The sequence below is a fragment of the Ischnura elegans genome, chromosome 2 (genome assembly GCF_921293095.1).
Source record: "Ischnura elegans chromosome 2, ioIscEleg1.1, whole genome shotgun sequence".
NCBI lineage: Eukaryota > Metazoa > Arthropoda > Insecta > Odonata > Coenagrionidae > Ischnura > Ischnura elegans.
Genome location: NC_060247.1, coordinates 72,909,564 through 72,929,988, shown reverse-complemented (window position 1 = coordinate 72,929,988; position 20,425 = coordinate 72,909,564). Strand labels below are relative to the sequence as shown.

General features: G+C 38.1%; 1 protein-coding gene across 1 annotated transcript; it reads right to left on the bottom strand.

Annotated features, from left to right (window-relative positions):
- Positions 1 to 736: 736 nt before the first annotated feature.
- On the bottom strand, positions 737 to 20,164 carry LOC124174088 (phenoloxidase-activating factor 3-like). The gene is made up of 7 exons (XM_046553223.1): positions 20,050 to 20,164; positions 14,051 to 14,476; positions 13,660 to 13,880; positions 11,189 to 11,298; positions 5,515 to 5,804; positions 3,698 to 3,864; positions 737 to 2,314 (listed from the first exon to the last, which is right to left on the bottom strand). Exons 1-7 carry the CDS (start codon positions 20,126 to 20,128, stop codon positions 2,150 to 2,152), a joined length of 1,458 nt encoding a protein of 485 aa, XP_046409179.1. The 5' UTR covers positions 20,129 to 20,164; the 3' UTR covers positions 737 to 2,149.
- Between the last annotated feature and the right edge of the window lie 261 nt (positions 20,165 to 20,425).

Below are 20,425 nucleotides of genomic sequence, written 5' to 3'. Positions count from 1 at the left end.
TTAACTTTAAAAAAATATTTTCAACCCTTATTAAAATTTTAAAAATTTAAGACCAAAGTTAAACAAAGTTGGTTATTAGGGGTAGTCGTCTGGGATGATTATATTCTTAATGAGAGGGAGACATGGGTGTTGATATCAGCAGAAAAGTCGAGACTGGAAGCATTCAAAATGTACTACTAAAGAATGATAAAGATAAAATGGATCAAGCAAGTAAGATGATGAGGAAGTCCCAAAGATGGAAAGTCCCAAGAGAAGTCTTCTAAAAATTTTGAAAAGAAAGAGAGACAACATAATTGCCAACATAAGGCATGATTGGCTGATAAAGATTATTCCCAAGCAGTAATCAATATTCCAACAACATCCTGACAATTTTGTCAGTGTTAACATATGGCATCCATGCAATACCCTTAATCCAATTAGTATTGTATAGATATCTGTCATATATCCAAAGGACCAGCCATACAACATTGCAAGGATGTCTAACAGTGGACATGGAGGCCCATATTACAACACCTCTTAGATATCTTCACAAAATCTAATGGGGAAGATAGTGTGCTTATCATAGTTTTTAGTAATCCCAACACTTACAGACAAAACATTTGTGCTCTTCATTTCTATTCAGAATATATGCTACCTATCAAGGACGGATCCAGGAATTTTTTCTGGGGGATAGGAAGCACAAGGGTCTGACAGGCAAATGGTCATCTCATATTTGAGATTAAAAAAAATACAGTAATTACTCTATGAAATATTCTCTTTATTTTAATATGAAGTAATATTAAATTACCTAAATGATTGAGTCTCTGTAATACACAAAACAAAATGAATGAAATGATAACCGTATTAAATATCTTGTCTATTTTTTAAGCATCTTGTATGGGCAACTGCCCCCCTGGTCCCCCCCTAAATCCTCCTTTGCTACCTATGGACACTGTTTAGAAGAAAAACTTTTTACTATCACGGATATTACATCTTGGATATCTATGGAATGTTATTTTTACAACTCATCGTGGATGTTACAAATAGGATATCCAGCAGTGGCGATGGGCACCCTGTAGACCCCGCTGCATGGTGGGGCCCCAACCCAAGGGGCCCTCATGACGAGCAGGGAAAAAAAAAATAAACAGAGTAAGTAATGCAGTAAACTACACTCTCTTAATCATAAAACCGTATGTAGGTTTTTATATAGAATAGGAAGCCTTTAATTCACTTCCATGTATGCAAGCATAGCTTGTACATGGGCCCCACAAAAATTTTTGTGTAGGGGGGTGAATCCTTAGTGCCACCACTGAGAATATCTATGTAATACATATCATCAAAATATTCATCATGTCATAACAATGTGTTTTGGATAGCCTGATATATATCGTGTGCTGCTTTGGTTGTCAAAGGAGAAAAGAGAGTGGTGGGTAGAGTTGTGTCAAACCAATCTTTGATTTGTTGACTTATGGTGATGATTGCATTGTTTCCCTATAAAAGTTGCTTTGCCATGTTTTAAATTAGGCCTATTATATTTGGATAATACTTAAGTTCTAAGGGCTGAATTACTAACCACACAATAAGGACTGGAGGCATATGTTGATAGCAGCAAAGAAGTGTAAGGTCAAAGCATTCAAAATGTGGTGCTGCAGAAAAATGATGAAGGTCGAATGCAGTAACAGAGTGAGTAATGAGAAGGTCTTATGAAAAATTGGAGATAAGTCATATGAAAACCCTGAGAAGTCCTCCAGATTACCCTGAAACTCAGGGTTCTATACTCTGGCATTATGAAATTCTTCCATTTCACAGTAAGTAACTATACAGTACATGTGTTTCATAGAGTGAATTCTGCTGTGAAATAGCATGATGTAAATTGAATAATCCACTTTATTGCATCAATCCCATGACATTCAGTGATAAGCAATATGGTATAGTGATATGATATACATCGGAATCAAATTATTTTAAACCTTTATTAAGGGTACCTAAACATCAGAAATAGTGAGTTGTCATGCTTTAAATTAGTTCCATTTAAAATTGTAGGAACGGAGGTAAGATTGAGGATCCATCACAAATTGAAACATTTGTGTCATGAGAGAATACTTCATATTTCAGGATTTTCTTCCTTAAATTACTGAATATGCAATCTGAGAGGTCCTCTACAAATACCTCACTCAGGCCATACAATACTTTCAATCCAAGGAACAAAGTGAGAAATCTTCATATAAACAGCTGGCGATCCAGCAAATCCACAAATTTTCCCAAATGAAGTGACTCCAATGATGTGAGTTACACAGGAATCAGTCCGAAGCTGTAAGGGACCACCAGAATCTCCCTGTGAATTGAATATTTCATAAATTATTTTGTTAACATGCACTTTATTCATTGGACAAGTAAAAAATTTCACGAGAGAACAGATATTTCTATAGTGTGCAATGAAATTCTTCATTTTTGTCTTTGGATATTATATCACATCAGTTAATATGACAAAGACAACAGTTTTGCTGGGACTACTGCCGAGGTCTTCAGGTTGAAGTTGCCAGTTTACAATTTTTACCCTCATTATATAGGGACCCATTACCATCAGTTCTTGAAGCTGATCTCCCATTGGTCCACTTGAGTAATCCCTGCCAATGGAGGTCTAGATGGTATCCATCATCTCGTTTTAAATTATCCATCCAAGCAATATTTTTCACCATTTCATACTTTCTGTGGATCGAGCAATGTATGGGATGGTGGCCCAGACTTTCTTGTCTCCATTTCTAAGAGAGATACTGGTGTTATATCTAGCCTCTTTCAGCTTTGTGGCTCTTCTCAGGGCTGAATCCTGGTAGCCATTCTACCTTACTGCTGCCATAATATGTATGCGTCTTTTCTTCTGTCAGTGACTCCGCATCTGAAATGCTGTGGTCATGATGATATAATGTTTTCATCAATGACACCTTCTATGTAGGATGGTAGTGCATTAACAAGAAGTCGATTGGCAGGGGCACAGCTAGGATTAAGGGGGGGTTTAGGTGCAACTAACGACGGGGTGTGTGGGGTATGGTATACCAACCAGGATAAGCGGTAGGTACAAGATTACTATATTGAGGAATTTTATAGATAAACTCTTCAAAATGGTGAGGTTAACGGCTTTCTGAGGGATATTTTATTGATCCTTACAATATTCTATTAGTAAAATCAATCAAATTAATTAATATGGGTTGAACTCAAAAATTTCTCTGAGCTCTGGGTTGGGGGGGGTTTCCCCAAAACCCCTCCCTCGCTGCGCCACTGTCGATTGGTGTGCATTGTCTGCTGATCTACAGAGTGCCCCAGTCTACCATCGCTCCTTTTCTTCCCAAGGACTTCCGGGAAAAGTAGTTGGTTGTCTTTCACTATCTCCATAGTAAGCTGTATGGCCTTGTTCTGAGAGTTAATGTGGATTAAGAATTCTGTAGTTTTTCTTTGCTGTGAAAGAGAGCTGATGCTACCCAAGACTAATCCATTGAAATTGTGCAAATCAGCACTGCAGTCACCAAAAATGAAGAATTTCATGAGTTTTGGAATAGTAACCATAGCACTCCCTTAAGCATTTTTTTCTGAGATGAGCAAGAAGAAAAAACTGAAGTAGCGGAATCAAATGAATAGAAATTATGACCTTAGCATTATCAATTGAAATTGGCTTATCAAAGAGAATATATACCTTTGATTAAACTATAACAGCTATACATACTTGACAAGTATCTTTTCCACCAGCTAAATCTCCAGCGCAGATCATACTCTCATCTACTCCTTTCTTTAGCTTGGCTAGCGTAATCTCAACTGCATAGCTTTCATTGCATACAGAGTTGTCCAAAATGTTTAGTTTAACCTTCTGAAGAGAAGAGCTTGGATTTTCTCCTGCAGGAGCACAAAAAATTTTATTTGAGTGTAAGTGAATTTAATAATTATTATATATAACTACAAAAGGATTAAGCAAAAGCAAAATTTCTGTGGTAGCTCTAATTGCTCCCCATATCATAATCACTCTGAGACCCATATGCTAAAACCATCAGGGGCGCAGCCAGGAATTAAGGCTGGAGTGGTTTAGGTGTAACTAATACCGGTATGTGTGGTGGTATGGAATACCCTCCAGGATAAGCGGTTGGTGCGAAATAATTAAATTGCGGAATTTTAAGATAAGCAGTTCAAAATGGTGAGTTTTACGGCTTTCTGAGGGATATTATATTAATCCTTACACTATTCTATTAGTAATATCAATCCAATTAAGTAAAATGGATTAAACTTAAATATTTCTCTGAGCTTTGGGGGGGGGGAGGGGGTTTAACCCTCAAAACCCCCCCCTCGCTGTGCCACTGAAAACCATTATCCTTTTTCAATAATAAGTAGTATCAAAATTAAAAAATATTAGAAATCTTGGCTTCTCAAGTACACAAAATATTTTTTGTAAAAACCCAAAGCAGCAGAATTTTAGTTTATACAGAATAATTCACGAGACTAGAAATTTACATACCCTTTGCTGCTTGTCATGCAAGATGATATTAATGATATTGCCTGTTGCCTTTGTAACATACTGGTCTCAACCTGATCAATTTACATGTATATGTAATTTTATTGGATACTTTTTCAGAGTTCATTAACAATTTATTTGTTATCAAGATAAACTTGATTGTTTCTGGCTTTACTTTGTGAAAATCCATTCTTAATAATAAAACGTTATTGTACTTTTCCACACGATTTAATTAATACGACCGGCGACATCATCAGGTACATAATCCGTTATAATAACAGTTGGCGACATCATCAGGTACATAATCCGTTATAATAACAGTTATATTGACAAAATAACTGTTATTATAACGGATTATGTACCTGATGATGTCCCCTCTGCGACGAAACCGGTCGTATTAATTAAATCGTGTGGAAAAGTACAATAACGTTTTATTGTTATCAAGATGTTGTTACAGTTTGTTTTTTCAAGGGATATATCGATGACTAAGTTCTATTAACACGTATCTCAAAATTAGCAACTTTTGAGGAGAGAAAAAAAAGGATTAATTTATTTTACTTGTACATAAATTAATTAATTAATGTACTAGTAAAATAAAATAAATATTAAAAATTGAAATCAAAAAGCAAAAGTTCATAAAACGGAAAAAGAAGAATTCATTTGCAAACAAAGCGTTGTTTTTTGCTTGTATTTCATTATTTTAATGTTATTACACTTTGTTTAAGATACCTGTCTCAAATCGGCCGAATTTGAGATACGTGTCGTTAGAACTTAGCCATCGATACGTAGTTGAATAAAAAAGATAGAGAGGTATTCAAGTAACCAACCTGGAATTGTTGAAGATTATCTTCATCCCCTACTGGGTGAGGAAAATGCATCAAGGAAAGAGGGATTGAAGCTTATCAATATAACACTACCAAGCTGTGAGCACTTACACCATATTTGGAAATGTTCCCCTGTTTTCAGTTAGTAATAATGAGGTGGATGTAATAGTTATACTTCATAGTAACTTTAAACTGAATTAAATGGAATTTACTCACCATGACCAAGTCTTCCCCACCCACTTGCTGTAGCTCTCTTCAGATTCGAATCCCAATCAACTTGTAAGCAAGCTGGACGAATTACTCTATTGTTAAGAGAGGTTTTGTCGAACTTCAAAGAAAGCCCCAGTTCCAAAAGAGCTATATCATTGTACTTCGACTTTCTCCTGTACCCAGGATGTCTTATTCTTTGAATGACATGGTATATAATACCATCCGTTGACACAGAATAACCTCTATGTTTATCCCCCACATATTTTGCTCCCAGAAGTACCCATTTTGCTCTACTCCTGCGAAGAATGAAAAATTTGCAGTCAGCATAAAAAGTAGAAAATGGAAGATTTTAAAAATATATCACTACATATATAGTGTGTAGAGTTTCTCAATACTTTTATTATCCTACTCATTAGCTCTTCACTCATTGCTGCAAAAGCTAATATAGTAAATGTTTACCATGCACCAAAAATTAATGCCTTTCATCTTCATGAAATAGGATGACATCTTATTCCTGTATTACCAGCTAATCTGCGAGTGTTGCTGAATATTATGGGTTAGCAATCTGCATTTTAATTCCTGGTTATTAGCTTATGAAAATTGTCGGTTTCGTTTTTACCTTTTCATACTCTGGTGCCCATGTGTGTAACTCAGTGGCACAGCGAGGGGGGGGTTTGGGAGATAAAGCACGAGAAATTTTTAAGTTTAATCACTTTTACTTAATTGGATTAGTATACTTATAGAATAGTGTTGGAATTAATCAAATATCCCTCCAAAAGTCGTAAAACTCGCCATTTTGAACAATTTATCTTAAAAATTATCTAGAGAAATTATCTAAATGCACCTCCCGGTTACCCTGGTAGGCATGCAATACCCCCTCACACCAAGTATTAGTTGTGCCTAAAGCCCCCCTAAGCATATAATTCTTAGCTGCGCCCCTGTGTCAACTAATCATCTATTATAAACCCCTGCTCCATACTTCATGGACAGCATTATGTTAAGGGACGAAGAAGTGCTTTTTCAAAGTATCTCCATCCATCTTAATCCTGTGATACTAAGTCCAACTAAATATTATACATACCGACATGTATGATGCTAGGAGAGCATCAGAAAAAATAACATCATTATTTAATGAAGCTTTCTTGGAATTTATTATTTTAAATTTATTATCAACCAAATAGTCAACCATTTGGATTTACGCCTGTGTCACAATCAGCATATCCACCAATGTTTTGACTCGCATATCGTGGATCATATGCCATGTTAATGATATAAGATATGTATGAAAAACGTTGCTGGAAATGCAGAGCCGAAAACGGAAAAGAGAATTCTTTGATACTGAAAAAGGGAACTATAATGAAGTACATCATAAAAAAATATCAGGAAAAGGCATGGTTTCTTGGATTTTAAAACATCAAAGGCTTCACAAATTCTTACATTTCAGGAAATTACTTGCTTTCTATGTCTTTAAAACTAAGTAATTTTTTGAATTGTTTCTAATTAATTTAGCCACAGAACCTATTACGTAACAGGAAACTGAATGTATGCTAGAGTGGCATCATAACTATGGGGGGGGGGGGGGGAATGAGAGGATGTATCCCCCCCCCCCAAAGCCTCAGAGAAATCAAAACATTATTTTAAAATCTTGTCTGGATTTGATATATAATAACTGCATATGGTTAATGTAAGACCCAAAGTACTGGCGATTCAGATGTAATCAGACTACGAACACCGATTAATGTAACGGGAGTTTATTGACTCCAAAAAAACAAAATATGTTTACAATGCACTGTAACACAGGCAATATATGATACACTGACACTCAGGCGGCACGCACGTATGTCCTTCTCGCCAGTCCTCTCGCCGTGGAACTAACGGTACTTTCTCGCGCCGCTCACGCCCCTTACATGGCGCTCCTCTTCCCTCTATCGGCGAGCCCTTGAATCGTCTGCTGGAGACTCGCACAGGGGCACCACAGTTAACGTTAAATTTTATGCCTGCCTAAAAAAAATAAAAAACTGCCAAAACGATGTAAAATTTATTTTCAGGCATGCTATTTTCAAAAATTTTCCTGGGGGTGGGGGGGTAGCCCCCACTAACCCTCCTCATCCTCCCCAAATCCCCCCCCCCCCCACTGGTATGCTGCATAATTTTTTGTTCCTTGCCATGAAATTTGTGTTATTTTGCCTGTAATGTTTAAATTATTACCCAATTCCATCGATTCACGGGAATGCAAATTTGAGGAAAATTTTTTTTTACATCCTCATCAGGTGGGATCCTAATCATTCTTGGATTTACAATTTAAAAAATTCATGCTGTGTGTTTCAGGAAGGTGCAGAAAATAAGCAATGTACTGCCCTTCCTTCCATCACTCCCTTCCAATCCCCCTACTCACCCATCTCTGTACAATGAAATTCATGGAAATTTAAAATTTTAGCAATTCATTGGCAAAAAATATAATCATTCTTGATAAAGAAATAATCAATATGGAGGGGTAGCCTTATCCCATACACAGCTCACTGTTTAAATAGCATGCACATGAGCAAAACAGTATTCAATAGGATGAGGAGAATTCCTGCGTATTCTGGCTAATTGTGAACTCCCCAGCACATACCACACAGTATGTATACCAGTGGCGCAGCAAGGAGGGGGTTTTGGGGGATAAACCCCCCCAGATCTCAGAGAAATTTTTAAGTTTAATCCATTTTACTTAATTTGATTGATATTACCAATAGAATAGTGTAAGGATTAATAAAATATCCCTCAGAAAGCCGTAAAACTCACCATTTTCAACCATTTATCTTAAATTTCCGCAATTTATTAATCTCGCACCTACCGATTATCCTGGTGGGTATACCATACCCCCACACACTCTGGTATTAGTTGCACCTAAACCCCCCCCCCAGCCTTAATTCCTAACTGGGCCCCTGTTGTATACAACCCTTTGTATGGAAGGGAATTCTAAACACTAAATACAAAAACAACAGATCAGTACAGAATGTATTCTCACCTAACCCCAAAAATATGTCCCAAAGTATGTACATATGAATGAAAATTTATTTTGATTTTATTTATTCAAAACACTTATTTATCAGTTACAGCATTATTATTTTTTATTGGCATACATTTTGTTGTTTAATGGTGGCTCAATTCTGGTTGTATGACCTTGGAGGCCTCCTAAAGCTCCTTCTCTATGTTATTTTTGTATTCAGATGTAAAAACAAAATGTAGCAGTAAATACATTATTAAATTATTATTATTATTATTCATTAAGAATCCTGTAACAAACATTTAACTGCATTCTTATTTTTACATTTTGTGCTGCAGCTCTTCAGCACACAAGCACCAGGAGGTTCATTCAAAACAAGGATGTTCATTATATATATATGGATCATTATAAATAGTTATTATTTTCATCAAACTCATAAAGCATGTTTTAAATTTAAAGCAATAATTAATTAAAATCTATTGATAAATATCATTATTCAGCTACCTCATATTCTGCAGTAAGCAATAACTCTTTAACCCTTTTGAGATGGTGGAATTCTCGTTGTAGCCAGTAGTGGATACAGAATAAACTCAAGGGGGTGGGGTGGGGGGGTGAAAAAGATATTTTGAGCTACCTATGCTTTTGTCATAATGTAAAATAATCAAGTTACGTGCAAAATTTTAGATAGTTTTATTTAAAATCAGTGAATCAGTGGTGCCAGCTCCATGGGGCCTGAGTGGGCCCGAGCCCCCTAAAAAAATCGTTATGGGTGTAAGGAAAAAATGTGTCAGGCTTGTTGATTTTCCCCGGAGTGTCCAGATAATGAGATTAGAGTTATCAAGGTTATAATGGTGATCAAATGGCTCTTCTCAAATGCTTAAAAAACTTAAAAATTCACTACTCATAAAATTTCCCGGGACAAGATCCCTGGTTTGGGCCCCCCAATATTTTTCGTAAGTCAGCATCCCTGTTTAAACTGATTATACACAGATACAAGACAATGCTATCTTATAATTTAAAAAAGTTACAATAGGGTAGTTTCCTTCATCAAAGAAAACGATAGGCATTGATTGCGATTCGTCACCCACCATTAGTGTATTCATAATACACTAATTATTTGGTTTTTGAAATACCGGTTTAGACGAATAGCAAGGGTCAAATTTTATCCTCATTTGAAAAAGGCCAGATTGGCGCCCATGCGATTCCACTCCACTTGACGTCACAGGGACCTAGTTTCTACACGAAAGGATAGGAGTTATACATCGTCTGAGGTTACCAATGCATGCATGAGGCACAGAGCTCAGGGAAACATGTCTTAATAATCACCTATTAAAACTGGCTAAGGTCGGAAAGTTTTCTTCGTTTGATAAGGTATGAATAAACCTTTTTTTAAGCCAAGCGCTATCAGCCAGCAAGGTACTCAGCTACCCGCTAGCATCCTGCGTCCTATCAGCGCTCAGAGCCTCGATCAAGGTCACCTCACAAGGCGGGAGGGGGAACCAGAAATGCGTCGCACGGACTTTTTCCCATCATTCCTACTTACACGTCGCATTTTCGTGCGCTTGAAAATTTTCACTTTTCATTTAATCGCGAAAAATAGATATCGTCATTTAACAATCTAAAAGCATGAAATACGTACTCCAGGAGTAATAATCTTTCGATTTAGGCAATAAAAAAATAATAGGAAACCACCCTATTGAGTTCTACATTGTTCGGCAATGCGGGCAGCCCCGCAAGGGGGGTCGTGCGCCCCCCTGCACACCCCATATGTATCTGCCACCGGCTGTAGCATGACTGCTGTACTGAGCCCCAAGAGACTCTTCTGTCCCCTCTGTGCAGAGCATTTTTGCAGGACATTCATTAAGAAGGCTCTCGCGGATAATCACACACTCTCAGCACCAACCTTATTCGACCCTTCCTAGCACGGACTCCGCACTATCTCGGACTGCGAGGGTAGTTGGGCTCCTTCGTTTCCGGTTTTATTATCCTACCAGTGGCATTGGTTCGCGGTCAATCATGCTTTGTTTATATGAATCAGCTATATGGATAACTGTTGCTTGCACGTAAATTATGCATACTTTGAATTGAATCCCTTGTTTTATTCTGAGAATTGTTAAATTTTGAACAAAGTTCTACCGTCAATATTAACAACAGATTCATTGCAGCAACAATTTCCATGTTGATGTTTGTACTGAAATCGAGATATGAGTTAATATTCATTGCAGAATTTCATTTGAAAATTGTAAACGCTGCTCAAAAGACAAAGAATTCAATTTTTAGTTTATATTTTTGAGAAAGGAACAAATTTTCGAAAACTGACTGAATGAACAATTGAATGACCGGTTGCGGTCATTCAATTGAATTGTGGTCCCTTACCACATAGAGGGGTAATATAAAATGAAGGGTCTGGGTACCTGCTCTCAGGTTTCGAGGGTATAGTGTAAGTCCCACTTTGTTGGGTCCCAAAATGCGAACCAACCACCGTCATAAAAGGGGGAGGGCAAGGAAATGTAAATTTTTGGCATTTGTTTGCCTGCATAGAAAAGTCTCTGATGAAAATTTGCAGCTTTTATCTCAAGGGTCAAGAAATATCGTGGTGCATTTTTTGTCATTTATAGCAAAAAGGTTAATTATATTTTATGGTAACTGAAGGTTTAAATATGACAGAAGAAGAAATCTGGAGAGGCTTACCCATCACGAGCCATGAGACAGTGCGCTGCAGTCAGCACAAATTTCTCGCTAATCAACGATCCTCCACATTCCCACCTTATATCATTCTGCTTACCAAATCCAACAGCAGCCTGCCAAGCAATGTAGTAAAAATATATAACTATCACTCAATATGTGACCAGAGTTCAGATTTACTGCTATGCATTAAAACAGCTACATATAAGTATTAATTATTGGTGTCTTTGGGATGTTTTGTCACTAATTAGATGATAAATTGATGCTATCACAGATAAGATTAACATGTAAGCAAACAAATCGTCTTAAGCAATTGTTAATTTAGCATATTAAATTGCAATATAAGAAACAGGAACAGAAAACTGGTGCTCACAAGTCAATAATGGTTACAGAAAAAACTTAAGGGGGGTAAGCAAATGATATTTTGAAATACCTGTACTTTTATCATAAAAAAAATAATCAAGTTGCAAATGCAAAATTTAAGATGGTTTTATTTAAACTGATGACATGCATATACAAGAAAATTGCTATCTCATGATATAAATAAGTTACAATTGTGGTTCTGCAATGTTCGGCCACGTGGGCAGCACCACAAAGGGGGCATATGCCCCCTAGACCACAATATGTATCCACCACTGCCACAAAAGTGGTGCCTTCAGGATGAGTTTTTTGCATATTCAATTTTCAATTGAATGAAGTTAATCTTACCATGGATATGTGTAATATTTATAAAACAAATTGCCTTATCCAATCGTTAAGTTAGCATATAAAACTGCTTTAAAAGATCAGGTACCAAGAAACAGTGCCTGGAACTGTTGTCCTAAGGAAGTTTTTTTAGTTAATTAGATTTACAATTGAATGAAATTGATATTATTGTAGACAATATTACCATCAGGATAAACAATTCTTCTTAAGCCATTGTTAATTTAGAGTGTATGATGGCTCAACTGAGTAGAAGGAAAAATTCTTTTATTTTAATATCATCTCAAATAACTTGAGTACCAGGCTGAACAAGAACAGTGGTTCCTGTACTGACTCACTACACAATGAGAGTGTACATACAGATTCAAGTACGTCGGAATATTCGTATTTAAATTTTAACAGCTGAAAAAGTACCACCTTGTGATGCGCTTTGAGTAAACTTGCCATGCCGTTTTTTCTTAACTCTTTCATCATGTTTTTTTTGTTTTGCACAGATATTTTGAGTATTTGAGTGTTTAGTTTCTATTTTCTATAAATTGCACCAAATGCAAATACAGAAGAAATGTTCATGTCTGAGTCTCGAAAATCCTAAATTTCCAATATCCTTGAACCCCCCTTCGCCAGGGAAATTCCCCAGACCTCATTTGCTCTCCCAACTTTGGTACTAAACTAGATCCGCCTCTGGTATCAAGCAAATTGCTGCAAGTTTTGCGATAGTAGATCATTAAAAAAAAAAAATCAAAAAAACGAAAAAATTTCACGTGCAAGGTAATATTGAAGCTACGAAGGGCCTTAGTGACTGTCTTAGTGTCTGTCTTATTTTAGACATTTCTTTTGGTAGCGATTCAAAAAATATCGTTTAAGACAGTCACTAAGGCCCTTCGTAGCTTCAATATTACCTTGCACGTGAAATTTTTTCGTTTTTTTGATTTTTTTTTTTAAATGATCTACTATCGCAAAACTTGCAGCAATATGCTTGATACCAGAGGCGGATCTAGGTTAGTACCAAAGTTGGGAGAGCAAACTGGAGGTCTGGGGAATTTCCCTGGCGAAGGGGGGTTCAAGGATATTGGAAATTTAGGATTTTCGAGACTCAGACATGACAGTTTTTGGCTAATTCTTTGAAAAAGAAAGACACTCCTGTGCACATATAGTAGGCCGTTTAATTAGTAAAAGTTTTATGGTGGTCATCTACTTCTACATACTACCATGCAAGCCCCCTTTTGGCCCAAATCTAGATCTGCCTCTGGTATCAGGCGTATGAACGAATTCAGTAAATAGATAATATAACCATAACACATGATAAAATTTTATAAGCTGTGGAGTTCTCACTTTTCACAGTATTTTTTCTCACGTATTTTTAAATTTTAAATTCTATCCAGTTTAAAGAGGTAGAATAGCATCAAAATTCTTTTCAGGGAATCCAATTTCCCAAAATTTTCTGGGGGTGGAGAAGGGAGAGGGAGAGGAGGGGGTCGAATCCTCCGCTGAGGGGTACCCCATCATGAGCTCCAGCCAAGAGCCCCCAATCACCAAGAACCGCCTCAGGGAACAAGAACCAGTTCCTGGATTTGGTGTCTTTCAGATGATTTTTTTCACTTATAGATGAGACACATATAATTAATCCTGTATTAGACGATCGATTGAATGAAAATGATGATACTGAAGATAAACTTGATAGTCATGAAAAAAAATTCTGTAGCTGTAGAAAATTGAGATTATATGAGTACTTCATTTAGAACCGAGAACCAAAAGTGAGATTGAATTAATCTTACCATGTGCGGAAATTCATTGAGAAAAGCTTCTTCACCACCCACTATAAAATGCCTATCATCATATGGTTTGCGTCCCATAGGCCATCTTGGCTTTTGAGTAGTTCCAAAGTCTTCATAATCAGGAAGTTCACGTCTAAACCTCAGTGGGGCTCGAAACCGACGTGGGGCTGGGACAGATACTTGGTACGGGGATCTACATTTCTCTGCAAAGCGTTCACACCCTGGAATAAATGAACTTACATGAATGCACCTGATATTTTATTTTCACATGGGGATCAGGCTCGATATTGAAGGGAGATCTTGTTCAATTAGTAAAATACATAGGAATAATAGCACATGCAATAAAGAAAAATGATGACTATTAGAGCAACAAGCGATGTAAATAACTTACAATAAGTTGCAACTTCGCCTGGTTTCCTCTTTAATGGTGACGTTGACACTTCATCATCTGTGGTATTCCTAATTTCTGCAGACTTCTGTTTGGGGTCTTCAGGGTCTTTGTCTTTGCCAGCAAAAACTAACGAGATTAAATTAGAACGAATTGGCTCGGGGGTTGAACTGAGATGAATAGCCTTGTCTAAAGGGTTTTTCGACTCCTCGTCTCCACCAGGAGTCACAGTGAGTAAGATTGCAGCCGACTTGGGCTTTGGAGTAATAGCCCGAGTAAGGTCATTAGCACAGCATACGATTGGGGTGCGGCCCTCGAATCCACATGGGGTGGGCATTCTCCCCATCTTCAGTGCCTTCAATGCCACAGGACACTCATGAATGGGCCTGCACACTCCTTTCATTCCATCAAGGGTCTTGCACTCATCTCCTGGAGAGGTGAGACCATATGAAATAGTAAAAAAGAATTTATCCTAGATTGCTAATAAATACTATTACTCAGACTAATCCAATGTTGCTATAATGCACACAGGTTATTTATTTGCCGGTCTAGATATATATAGATAGATATAGAAAGTGAAGTGAATTTATATATAAATACACTTCACTTTGGAAAGAACCCAGTGGCGGCTCGTGAGTCAAATGCTAGGGGGGGCGCACTCCACCGGGGGGTCATAATTTTTTAATATTTCGTGTATTTTATTAAGTTTTTACGGCAATCTAGGAATTAAATTTTGTGATGCCATATGTTCCGTTTTTTTCAACAAAAATACCTAGTTTTCCCAATAAAGCTTGATTAATAAATACTTAATGCAGAAGACTCTCGGTCATACGGATCGGCTTAGTCCGGACTCTCGATTATACTGATCAATGATCTTGAAGGATAAAAATATATTTGCTGCGATATTTTGCAAATACAAACGGAAATACGTAACTTTCGGTTTTAGCGCCTACATTCTTTGTGCGAATATGCCCGCAATTCACTTCTCTTGTTCGTTTTGCAATCATAATGCGTTATTTGTCAAATCTATGCAATATTTGCAATGATTTATGTAGCAATGACACTTGTAACACCTGAGGAGGGAGGGGAGTGTCACTGACTTCCACTAGGCAACAAACACTACTAAAATGCACGCGCTTTGCTATGGCAGATGTAAACTTTGATTGAGGTGTTCGCGTTGCTTCTTGAATACAATACGATTTAAAATCAATAATTAAAAACACAATTTTAACAAAATCTGAAATACTCACATTCCTTTAGTTATATTGCAGAAGTCCATCCTTCTTTCCTTTTGTCCAGCAAAGTGATCAATTACACGTAAACCAGCGCCGGACAACAATTTCTTTCCGATTGAGCACATGGCAATGGTACTAGTCTATAATAAACAAGGGACGACACAAAATAGGCCGACGAAAAATACGATCAAAAAGAACAAAGTGGCTGGACACAGAATTGGGACAATTTTTCCCTATATTTCCCTAAATCAAAAACGAGCACTGTTGATTAATTAAAATTGTCTTCTTGAATGTACACACAGCACTAAGAAACTTCTTAATCGGCAATTACACACAGTTAACTCCTCGAAAATGATGTCTGAACTCATTTCACTCCGTTCTTTCCGAGTCTTGCCGTTACTATCATACTATAAGGACGACTCAAGGGAGATAGAAGTCGTGGTCCACTAATGCTGATTCAGCTGAGGGACGAATTTAAGGTCAGCAAAGGCATTCAAGCAAACAGAAGACGTCACGGACCATCTCCTTGAGTCTAAGATTCATATGTGGTAAACACACGAAACGCCAACGGGTCGCACTTGGAATAACCATGTCTTCGAAATAATTGCCATGATATAATAGAAAATAAATTCTAGATCGTAAAAGAAGACGACTCTGAGCCACAGAGAGAAGGGAGCTGTAAGGATCTCCGCACCATGATATGAACTCTTCGTAGCCACTTAAATCAGACCCAAGTGGACATTTTCCGTCAGACAGCTACCGCTCTGCAGCTGAGGAATTAGGTGAACATGAACTAATAGAACAAGGACGGCTAGAAAAATTATGAATCTACACACAAAAGGTGCATTGTACGCGGCACTTCTTGGCATTCATTGAATGACTCTATTTAAAGTCACGTTTTACGGGTTAAATCATGTTCAATCCTTCACCCTATCACGCACGCACCTATTTCTTAAATTATAAATCAGTAGGGAATGTTAACTGATTTTTCCCAATACTGCAGGCCTTTTGATAAATTCATCTGAAAAATAAGTTCCGCATTTCTAATAGTCGGGAAGATATGAATACATTGTTAAGGCCTAAATATTATAATATTAGTTTCCCCAAGGTTCTTGAAATTCGTAATCATAACAGAACTGTGGCAAATACTCGAGAATAGTTTTCCTACGTCAATACGGCCTTTAACTGGTTGGATTTTATGTGTTCCGGAATTCAAACACCCAAAAACGCAAGCATAATGAGATAATTTATTTTCTGTAGCAATACCTACCAGTAATTTAAAATTAAAATCGTATAGCTACACCCAGTACAGTGACCATTCTGATTCCGTAGGTCCCTTTTCTGTGGCAGCACCAAGTAGACGCCAGATTATACGCCCGCCGGCCTGCGCAGCGATGTCAACTCACACGTCGCTCTGCGCATTCTCGGACGACGTCCCAAGACTTCCATAAGACACAAGGTTAGACGCGTCATAGCACCAGCGGCCCCCACCACTACCACTCTCCATACAACTGCATGGGGATGGATTGGGACGTTCTGGCCAGCGCCCCACGGCTACAAATACGAACTTCTCTCGCTATTTCTTTTCGTGTTTTTCCTACGCTTTCGATGTATGCGACTGAAAAAACACTCTGATTAATTAGATGTATAATTATAAATTAATGGATATTAATTTTTTTTACTTTTTAAAATATTTGGGAGGGGCGGCGTCCGAGAGTCCTTATGGGCAAGCCGCCACTGAAAGAACCATTAGAAGCTAGTCAGAGAGCTGCATAGTGTCATTCCACATTGGGAAGCCCAAATGACGTATCATATGCAAAATTTGATAAAATTTGAATTAATATTCTGATTATCATCATTTGGGAGAGTTTTCACAAAAATTAGGTTTAAAATTGTCCATTGATAATACATCAACATTTAGGGGTGCTTTTGAAGTAAAAAAAATTAACAAAACCGTTGAGAAAGATGGTTGAAATATAAAATTCAATCACAGATTTTTAGGAGTTTTGACAGCCAACCAATTGAAAATTGAAATGGAATTTAGAGGTGATAATGTTTGTGCACATACAATTTAATGGTAATTTCAGTAAAAATATTTTTTATAAAAGGAATTATAATATTAGAATCCCGGGACTAACCGCGGAAATAACATAGCGGGAGTCACCCGCTATGTTATTTCCGCGGAATCGTGCGAAAATTCCTCAGAGAAGAAATCATTCACCTTGACCAGGATACGAACCACCCGCTTTTTTTACTTTCTCATAATATCTCAATCTAAATAGCATATTTGTAAAGTACTAAAAAAGCAAGGAAGACGATATAAATCACGAAGTGCTCCGATCATAAATAACGAAATGGTCGAAAGTTATTTTTTAGCCGTTATTCTGTATGTTTTGTTTTAACTTTCGACCTTAGACCATATTAGTTCTTATATGGTCTAAGCTTTCGACCATTTCGTTTCGATTGATATATTATGAGAAAGAAAAAAAAGTTAATACTTCTGTTAGAGGTGCTAGTTGCCTTCGTCGGGGGGAGGAAAGGGACGGGCGAACGGACCCGCCAGCTACAGTCCAGTCGGCGAGAGTTGTCCGATGGCACTTTAAAAGGAGGGGCGGAGAACCCTGGGCCAACATGAGAGTAAACTTCTCTCGGGTTTCCCACCGAGTTAAAGGCTTCATAATGGCCGACGTTTCGAGCTCCGACTCGGCGCTCATCATCAGGGCTACTGGATGCTGTGATGCGGGAATGACCGGAGAAGGGCAGCATATAAGCAGGCCCATTCCCGCATCACAGCATCCAGTAGCCCTGATGATGAGCGCCGAGTCGGAGCTCGAAACGTCGGCCATTATGAAGCCTTTAACCCGGTGGGAAACACGAGAGAAGTTTACTCACATCATTCGCTGGGAAAGCATCAAATCTTTCTTCCTGGGCCAACATGGTTTGCTACCAATCGCTGTCCCCCAAATGCACCTCACACCCTTGCCTAGTCATACAACGTTGTCACGTGCATATGAAGCACTGAAACAAGCCTGAACCACCAAAACAAGCCCTTTATTCGAATTACCTAAACTAAGGATTCTTCCCTTGTATCCTTCACGCTCGACGTCCCTTCTGGCTGCTTTCCTCATGGAACCCTTTTGTTTACATGTGATGTGGGCGTTTCACTTTCTTACCTGGCAGCCTTGCCCCCTACCCCTTCAAGCTTTCAACGGACAACTCTCGGCGGCCGGACTGTACCTTAGGGCGGATCGCAAAAATCGATTTTTTTCAAATCCATCTGGCCCAATGAAAAAAAGTTGTGGGACCGATCAAAAATAAGGCCTGAAAATTTTCAGACCTGTACGTGAACCCCTGACCCTCGCTCAAATGCAATTTAGGGGGGGAAGGTCAAAATTCGAAAAATATAATATTTTATGGTCATTCCCTATAGATTTTGCCGAGTTACTGCCCTTTTAGGGCGAAAATTTCGTGCATTTTGACGTATCTGCCACCGTTTAGCCACAAAAAACCTAATTTGAGTCCGCGTCCGCGAAGAAAATATTCCAACGCCCACGGAGCGTCGCGGATACCAGAGCCGCAGGCCGATCCCTTCCCCTCCACGCTCGCTTCTCCCCCTCCCACGCCTCTAATACAGCAAAATTCATTCCGCGCATGCTGCTAGGAGGTCGTTTATCTTTGATAATATAAATCAGAAGATGGTAGAAGGTAAAAAACGTTGCGTAGTGAGACGACTTGTCCCTTATTTGGCGCCTCGTCGGCGTTAAACAAATCGATGTTACCAACTTTTAGAGAAGTGATGAAATATTTTTAGATCTGCGCACGCAGGAAAGGAGACTACGATCTATGAAGACGCCTCTCGTGTCGTATACGCATACAGTTTATTTGTCGGTCCTTTCCTCCCCTCCTTTGCTCGCGGCTCAGGTACTTCGCGGGCCCGTGCGCCAACTTACGGTATACACACTATAGCAAAGGTGCCGGAAAAGTTTGGTCAGGGGGGACAAATATCGGTTTGCCCCCTTCCCCCTCATCCCCCATCGCTCCTTGTCCCCTCCACTCCTCTAATACATTGTACATATATCCGTAAGCTATTTTTTAAACATGCGGTAGTTGAAATTACACACCGTATGTTTGCTGTTGAGAAGTTTTATTAATATTATTGTTTGATAATTCATAAATTAATAATTGTTGTGAAATAATTTAATTAGAACTACTAAATAAATTATTGAAATTATTAAAATGAGCCTACTTGTAAGTAAAGAAGCACTCACGTCGCTAACATAGTCATTTAACCAGAAAATTTCAGTATTACATCAGCGATGTATAAATTAGCCATTCCATCGTCATTGATGCAGGAGGTGCGCACGTGGTCACCGTCATGGATGTTTCACCAATGAATTGAAAATTAGTAGTTCATAAAACACATTAAAATGGGTATTTTATTCGACCAATTCAGGCGTGATATAGGCATGTAGTAGAAATCCGACATATGAAAATATATAATTGCACTTTTCCACAATTATTGCTTTATAATTTCAATTGTGGATAATTATTTTATAATTATCCACAACTGAAATTGCGAAAACTTTCGATTATAATTTAAGCCTATTTTATGTTCAATACTGATAATAATTTTAATATATACCACTCCCTGATGCTCTCTCTTTCACCTAGTGTTTTATTAAATACCCCATTTCGTAAAGGCTTCACTTTGCAGTGCATAGGCATAATCTTACAAAAATGAAATCAGTCCACATTTCTCTCACTCACCTCTGTATTCCTGCGATAGTATCTCTGGCAGAAATGACAGAATGACAGCATTAACGATGACTATACGCGAGAGCGGCATGTTCAGGCGTTCTACGACGATCGTGCAGTTACGCGAGCGAGGGCGACATACCCGAGGATATCGCTAAGGAAGATTATTACTCTTCCGGCACTGCGTGGGCGAGATAAAAATTTTTGGCAATGTAAAAAAAAGTGCCCACTAGACGCATCCGCGCCGCTCTACTTCACGGTGACTTCTAAATTGAGAAATATATTGGAAGAGATTCTATCCCGATTTAGTGAAACATCAGAGGAAAATGTGTATTTATACATTCTCGCGTTCATATACACCTACGGTATTCCCCGTAAGCAGCCTCAA

What these genes read in the sequence shown, in the direction of transcription:
- LOC124174088 (XM_046553223.1), bottom strand. Translation starts at nt 20,128, where the DNA reads ATGCCGCTCTCGCGTATAGTCATCGTTAATGCTGTCATTCTGTCATTT. An exon ending in TGTCTCATGGCTCGTGATGG is followed by an intron (nt 5,805 to 11,188) that starts GTAAGCCTCTCC and finishes CATTCTTCGCAG; the next exon opens with GAGTAGAGCAAAATGGGTAC. An exon ending in GTGGGGAAGACTTGGTCATG is followed by an intron (nt 3,865 to 5,514) that starts GTGAGTAAATTC and finishes GTGCTCCTGCAG; the next exon opens with GAGAAAATCCAAGCTCTTCT.